The sequence below is a fragment of the Pinus tabuliformis genome, chromosome 4_1 (assembly GCF_031772625.1).
Source record: "Pinus tabuliformis cultivar Carrire ecotype Pingquan chromosome 4_1, CPIR1, whole genome shotgun sequence".
NCBI lineage: Eukaryota > Viridiplantae > Streptophyta > Pinopsida > Pinales > Pinaceae > Pinus > Pinus tabuliformis.
In genome coordinates, this window is record NC_142303.1 from 308,757,714 (window position 1) to 308,766,178 (window position 8,465).

At 37.6% G+C, this 8,465-nt stretch overlaps 1 protein-coding gene across 1 annotated transcript; it reads left to right on the forward strand.

The window, feature by feature from the left end:
- Nucleotides 1-488: 488 nt before the first annotated feature.
- On the forward strand, nucleotides 489-1,173 carry LOC149175518 (uncharacterized). The gene has a single exon (XM_089422865.1). It carries the CDS (start codon nucleotides 640-642, stop codon nucleotides 1,123-1,125), a length of 486 nt encoding a protein of 161 aa, XP_089278991.1. The 5' UTR covers nucleotides 489-639; the 3' UTR covers nucleotides 1,126-1,173.
- Nucleotides 1,174-8,465: the final 7,292 nt, after the last annotated feature.

Sequence of the window (8,465 nt, forward strand, 5' to 3'; positions counted from 1 at the left end):
GTGAGACACTATGCTTTGCATATCTCACTTTCAGATAGGTATTAACTGTCAAGAATTGCTTCGTGGAGGACATTGCTAAGAATTGTTACGTACCTTCAATATCCCTTTTTATTCGAACTTACGCTCAACTAACGGTCATATTCCCTTGTGAACTTGGGGTCAACTAACCGTTCTTTTAAGACATGAGGGCCACAATTTCCACACACTTTCCATGGAATGCTGTTTAAAAATAACATCTTCCGAGTACTCTTTTTGGCAAACGTTTGATGTTTGATTAATATAAAAGTACTCCCCTGAAGGAGTACGGTTTTTTATGATAAAATTGCCGCTCGTAGGGTTGGGTCTTGAATATGAATGGTAGGCCGAGACCAGTTGTTGAAACATGAGCGGTGGATAGAGATGACGTCGCAGCATGAGTGGTGGATAAATCATGGATAGCGATCAGAAATTGTTTTAAATTTAAAATGCGCACTAATATCTATGAGCTAACCCTAGCCCCGTTTCTTTCTCTCTTCCTCTATAAATATCAACCTCTGATACCAAACCCTAGACGAGCTAGATAGCATAATCCCAAAACCTAGACGAGCTGGATAGCATTCTCCTCTTGCCAATCCATTTTGCTTTCAGTAACAAGAAACAATGGCGGTCACGTGGAGCAACAGTAGACTGATTGCTGCTGTATTGATATTGATGTGCTGTTGCTGTTGGATTCAGCTGTGCGAGTCGGAAGAAACGGCTTACGAAGAACTGGAGAAACATGGGTTCCCCGTGGGACTTCTGCCCACCAATGTGAAGAAATACAAACTGCATCACCTCGATGGTAAGTTCAAAGTGCACCTCTATTCCGCCTGCGATTTCACCGTCGATTCCTATCATCTCTACTACGAGAAGAAAATCAAGGGCAAGATCCACACTGATATCATCAAGGACCTCGAGGGCGTTACTGTCAAGGTGGAGGACTACGATTTAAGCATCGAAAGAGTGGTCCGCGATGGCGACTACTTGAATTTCTACGCAGGATCGCATACTGCTTCTTTCCCTATTACTAACTTCGATGAAAGCCCACAATGTGGCTGTGGCTTTGATTGCCCTGAAGACCCGGCTCAGCTCGTTCAATCAGCCTAGGTTTCTCCAGGCGATATAGATCAGTCAATAAAATTGTTGTTTTTTTCAGATCTGGCAGAACTCCTATGGAATGAAGTGAACAGGGGTGCATTTTTCTTTGTTGCTGTGTCTTTTTGGAGTTATAGCTACGCAGTGGATGTCCTCTACCAGCGTGATTAGAGGAAGCTCTAAATTAAGAGCAAATAAGTACTTGTCTACTGTATCATCTGAGATTTATAACGCTTGCCATGGCTTATCGTCAAATTTTGTGATCTGACTATTTTCTTAATCATTCTGGTTTGATAAACACGAATGTAGGTTTTCGTTTTTCCACAAATGAGCCACATTAAAAGTAAATACATCAGAGCGTCGTTAGAAAGTATTAATGCATTATTAGTAGCAGCAAATATTATACTAATGCATCAATACTAGCAGCAAATGTTATGCTAACAGAACTATGGGTTCCTTTGATCACTCACTAAATGATAAGAGAATGAGAGAGTGGTAGTTACTGACAACATTAGAATTTATGGCCGTCATTTGTTTCTGAAACCTGAGTACTGAGATTTAATAAACTATTTCCTCCTACTCAACTTCCATTTACAATTAAAAACAATGGTTGTTATCTGCAGTTATGCCTATTTAAAATGAAATATTTAATCTCACAGATCTCAATGCCAACCAATACGAAGAAAATGATCCCCGGAGTATATTGCCTCTGTTTCTTTATGGTTTTTATTATTTTCTTGATTATAATTTGGATTTCTAGATGGTGGAATTAAAATTTGAAGGCCCCACATACATACATATATGTATAATTGAGTGAAAAGATCGAAATTGTGATTAATTTTAAATAACTTCCCAAACACATGCTCCATCAAATTTGGATATGAACTTTTCCTTTAGCTTCAGTAATTTGCTTTTCCCATCTTAATAAAGAAGCCTGGGATATGGACTTCTCTTTTAAAACTCATTGACTTTTAGCAATTTGTTTTTTCCATCTAAAGAAGACTAAAACGTATATGTTAGTAAACATGAAAAAGTTCATTATTTTTCTTTTTTTCTTTTTAAATTAAAGTTTTGTATTACTCAAAGAGAAACATAGTTTTTCTAAATTGCTTTTTTATGAGTCTCCTACTCCTCAAAACACTTAGAATGACTGAACCAGGATTGAAAAATCCCCATACAAGCCCAAATACAAAGGTTTATATACACAACTATGCATCCTTGCCAACATGGATTCCATTAACCCACAACACATTACATAAACAACATATATATCAATTAAAACAAATCCCACATATACACCATAACCAACTCCAAAAAAAGAAAACAAGTATGTTCAGATAGGAAAACAATAATATAAAAGCCAAGATCATTATAAAAAACATGAGCCCTACTAATGAGGCCAAAGTCAAACACATAAGCCACTCAACTACAAAGCCACCCTAATCGTTGTATGAACAAGAGATTGTTGCACGAACCCTCGCACTTGAGCTTGAACGGTCCATCAGATGGCCACTATCCCATTCACAAGCAATATGAACTTCAACATGTGCTAGGCAGGAGTCAATGTCAATCTTATCGAGGAAGAAGTGTTGGTTTCTAAGCATCCTTTTAATGTCTTCTATGGTGGCAAAGGCATCATATCACTCCACTTTCTTATCTTTCAAGAGAAAACCCAACATAGTCTTCATTTACCATTGCAGAGCCACATAATTCAAGTATTGTTTCTTCCTACCCTTGTAGCATGGTTACATGTCCTTCATGATTTCAAAGTCAAAATTGGATTGTCTTTCAACACCTTCTTGAGTCTCAAGCTTTCAAATTTCCTTCTTAATATATGGTGGGATAACATTGAAGTAGGTGGCAGCCAAGGCATGAGTGAAGAGTCACTCTCCTATCTACCCCTACGAAGCACTGTCACAACCCCCCACCCTGTCTACACCACATTCTCTATGTCAACAATATAGCTGAGACCCAGGCAACACACATGGAGCAACTACTATTAATTCCTCTTCATGCAAAGAAATAAGAGAAAATTCAGACCCACTTTCTATAGGACTAGGACACCAACCCACTATATCATCCTTGAAACTCAATACACAAATATTGAACTCGACATAGGCCCTAACGTGTGTAACTGAGGACACACCAACATCTACAAAGGACTCACACCTGAACAACATTAAACAGAAGAACAAACACAGATGGAATATAAAGCTGAGATGTAAGCAACAAAAATACTCAACCCTCAAGGGCCTTACCAGACTCACTATAGACATCGTACAAAGACACCAGAAATCATTAACTCAAACAATACTCGCCTATCAAAACTTTGAATATTTCGCGCAGCCCCAAAAAAGAAGACACATATAGATTGGAAAACCACCCCAAGCCCTATCAATAGCATGAGGCTAGAGCTCCAGACACAGTGACATAAACCCTAATCCCTCAAACCCCTATGTAATACTGCAAATAAATAAAATAATTGAAAAAAGTAAGAAAACAATCTGAATTTCCATGTTGCGAGAGAAAATTGATGCCCGCGTTATCCCAAAAAAATTTCAGATTCCCAGTGACAATTCATACAGTAGGACACCTAGGGATCTTCCTTGCTTCCTCCACCACCCTTGCAAGCCAGTACATTCAACTCTTACTGCTAGAATTATAGACTTAAGCCCTAATGCGATGCTCTTCACTAACACATCCAAATAAGGATGCATGTAGCACGGGACCGAGGACCATCCCTCGCCTCCACTTGAACCACAACCAACAGAGCCCAAACCTGCCATAAGACCTATATTAATAACAATATAGGTCTACCATGGCATGCATCGATAGAGTTGGAAATTGTTGTTTGTAAATATGAAAATGTAATTATAAGTAATTCTCTAGACGTAATCTATAAAAAGTGTTAAAAAAATAAAAATATTTGAAATTATAAGAAACATGTTAAGATAGAAAAGTAGAGATTATTGTACACCAAAAATTTATTTAGCTCTCCGCTTTATTTAAATAATAATATAAATATTATTATATTTGTCTCCAGATAGGAAGACTATCATGGACACTGAATCCTTCAATTGATCAAATATCTCAACTAGGAAGCTAATTAGTTAAAGAGAATGTCTCAAATCATTTAGGCCTCAATGACCTCCTACAAATTAGTAACTGACTCTAAGTAGAGAACCATGTCGATATAACAATCTCAACAAATAAATATGATCACACATACATAATAAAACTAAGAATTATATACTAGAACACTCGCCCTTAAATACCATTTGTATTAGTCTTCAATTGTTAAGGTCTTCAACTACATCTTTGTAGCACAATCCCCACTACAAATTGAAGAACCTCTTGTTTAGAAAAGTCTACCTCTAGTTCAACTTGGTGCTTTTACTTTGTACTGTGATCACACATATTACTAGATTGTTAATGTACAAGTAAAGTTACAACCGTCCACCAAAATGTATGTGTACCTAACCATTACAACTATTGATCTACTAGGATGTCATTCATTTACATGGCCCATTAAACTTCTTGATGAAGTCTCAATGAATGTCAAATTTCACCTCTAAGAGTCTAAAATCAATATGGTCCACTCAAGTGTATCCAACCAACACATGGTGCCATGGTGGAGAAATCCCAAGTGAAGATAAAAACATCTCATGAAAATGGTTGTGGAAGAATTATTGCAGTGGAGGATATTGGTTGGAGCAGCAACAATGGAGATTGGATGATGGCCGAAAGTAAAAGTTAAAATTTGTGAGTGTCTTGGAATAGACTCCATACCATATGATAATTTGAACCACACAATGTGATTGTAGGAAGCTTATGCATCATGTGTTTATTTTATGTAGTATTCCTTCAAAAGTTTGTGCGTGGTATGAATATGACATGGAGTGTGGTTATGCTGATGCAGGAGAATCCCACATAATTTTGATTTTATTTTTATATGTAGAACAATTTATATGATAATGAGATCCTAGACAATTATTAAGGTATTACAGACTCATGTGCATGGATTTGCCTATGTTACTTTGTGCAATGGATCAATAAGATTGCGAAATACATAGACAATGAAGCAATTAAAGAACACAATAGACAAACACACATAAACACAACAAGTTTAATAAGGATTTCACCCAACACTCCTAGGCTACGTCTCCTGGTCCAGTCTTCACTAGTGACCTCTCTATTATGTCTTCAGAAGCAGAGTTTTTACAAAAGTGAGCTCAATTTGAGTCTCACACAACAGATACAAAACAACAAGGCTTTACTTAGATCCCCTAAGTCTTTATGAGTACACAAACTCTCCTCACTGACTCTCTGTATTTGTTTGCTCTCTGTCTCAGCATTACTTGTCTCTACCTTCTATCTTCTATGGCTTTAAAGCTAATTGGCATTGTCTGTTTGTTTCCTCTTCTTGTGCTCTTTGGCTCCCAGCCTCTATCCGCTCGAATCCCCACTCTGAGCATTAGTAATCATTGCATAACATCTTCAGGGAAGGTGGCCACCTGTTCTACAACGAAAGGGACCATCAGGCCTTTGAAATCCCCAAAAGCAACGTTTTCTATTTACACAAAGAAACACTCTAAAACACAGGAAATATCCACCAAAACATTGTTCATTAGACTTCAGATATTCATAAATCTGCACTATATTATTTTTAGGTCCGCCTTTATATCGTGAACGCATCTCTACCTTTGATCTGAGGGATCTTGATCCAATAGCTGAGATTCATTTAGGGCATTGAAGGCATACAGAGATTACCCACCTGAAAAGGCGGTTGTCTCACGCCACGTATTTTTAGTGGATGGGATCAGGTGGAGCCCTGTCAAAACCAATTACCGCCTACGGCCCACTCGAAATCCTGCTTGTTTCGCGGTTTCCCTTTGTCTTTGGAAAATGCATTAAAAATCCCCATAAAATGAATTTAGATGGACTTGAAATATTATATATTTGCATTCATAAACCCTTTCGGGTCTCATTTCATCACATCAACACATTTCCTTGGTATTTCATTTATTTAATGAAAAACACAAATACAAAATAAAATGTCGTTTTCCAGATCTCGAAATATATGAAATGTCACCTATTTCTCCATCGGGTCTCGCTATTGTGAGTTAGGTCTATATCAGTCCCACTCCATTGTAATGGTTCGATGAAATGTTGTGATGCGATTGATCACAATCACATATCTCACATACCCCCGGGCCGTTTGTAAGCGCTCCTATGTGGTTTGCCAACGCGATATTGCGATTCAACTTGGGCCATCGATTTGTGTGGTTGATCGACAGTCCTCATTGACCTTGCTGATCACTATCGCATATTCCATGTGGTCTTCGCTGATAGCCTCCGCTTGCCACCGCCGATTACGATTTTTCGATTGGATTTGGACCATTGATCAGCCAGATCCGACGACTCCTGTGCATTGCTCCGTTGACCTCCAATATGCTTCATTTCACTGTTTTCTTTATGTCTTTTCCTCCCGATAGTGTTATTTGAATTTTCTAAAAGTTCTTCTCATGTGATAGTTTGGATATTTAGAAGACTTAGAGTTTTCTAGGATCCATTTAGATCACACCTTCCCACTTAAAAAGGTTTTGGACCACCAAAAGTTGGTTTTTAAGCATCAATCAAGTGAGGATACAACTTCCTCACTTGTCTAATCTCTATCCATCTTGCACTGCTTAGTTTTGAACCTTTGAGTCTGATTTTGAGGTACTCAACATCCCCTCTACGCATAGTTCTCACCTTCCTGTCTAGAACTGTATCTTCCTACAACTCATTGAGATATTCAGGCAATAGATCATCAATAGAAGGCAACTAACTTTGCTCTTCAAGATCTTCAATCAATGAAGGTTCAAATAGTCTCAAGTTCTTTGCATTAACAACTGAATAGTTGTGCATGTAAGCTGGCAAATCCAGGTGAAAATCGTTCTCACCAATTTTCTCAATTATCTTGAAAGGCCCATAACTTATTGGCTTCATCTTTTTACCTTCACCTTGCATTCTGTCTTTGCTAATGTACAGCCAGACTTGATCACCAACTTGGAAGCTATACTCAATTCGATGCTTATCATGCCTTGCCTTGTACTTGGCCTAGCTTCTTTCCAGTTATTCCTGCACTGCCTGGTGAATTTCTTGGATCTGTTCAATGAACTTGGTTGCTTTGTCCACATCACTATGTCCATCAACTGCTATGTCTTTATTAAAGACAAAAGCAAAGGGAGACCTTGGCATAAAACCAAAATAAGTCAGAAAAGGAGATCTCTGTGTAGAAGAGTGTTTAGTGCGGTTGTAAGCATGTTGCACATAACACAAATGTTCATCCAAAGCTTGGGATGCTTGTTGCAATAACCCCTGAGAAACTTGATCACTGTCCTATTGACCACCTCTATTTGGCCATCTATTTGTGGATGAAAGGCTATGCTCTTCTTCAGTTTGGTGTCCATCAATTCCCACAGACTTGACCAAAACTTCCCAACAAATTGGGAATCTCGATCAGATACAATGAAAGTGGGTAACCCAAAATGAACCCACACATACTGAAAGATCAACTTCGGTGTTTGTTTAGCTATAATATACTTGTTACAAGGGATTATAATACACATTTTACTGAAGCTGTCTACAATAACATATAAGTAGTCATGAACTTTTCTAGATTTTGGCAATACCCCAACAAAGTCCATGGAAACACTTTCCCAAGGATGAGAAGGAACTGGAAGTGGAGTGTACAAGCCTAATTTTCTATTACTGGGCTTGCTTTTAGCACACATGGTACACGCTTTAATATATCTAGAAACTGTTTCATGCATTCTTGGCCAATAACAGAACCTTTGCAGTTGTGCAACTATTTTACCTACACCAAAATGACTTGATATTAGACAAGTATGTGCTTCTCAGATTGTGTTAACTCTTTCAATTTGAGGAATTCATAATTTTCCCGAATGATATAAGAGTTGGTCCTTAACATGATAATCCAATTCTTCTACTTGTTTGCCATGTCTTAAAGTTGCATATACATCTTTAAATTCTACATCTTGAGCATATTTTTCAATGTAGCTTTCATGCAATATTGAGTTATGCTTAAGTATAGTAGATGCATTTATGATTGGTCTTGATAATATATTTGCAACTTTAATGTGTATGCCCTTCTTATATTTGATGACAAGATGAAACTGTTGTAGAAAACCCATCCACCTATAGTATCTTGGTTACTGCAATTTAGTTTGTGAGTGCAAATATTGAAGTGGTTGACGATCTATATGTATAATTGTTTCATTGCCCAATAGATAATGTTTCCGCTTTTTCACACTCTGCACTAATTCATACAATTCTTTATCATATGT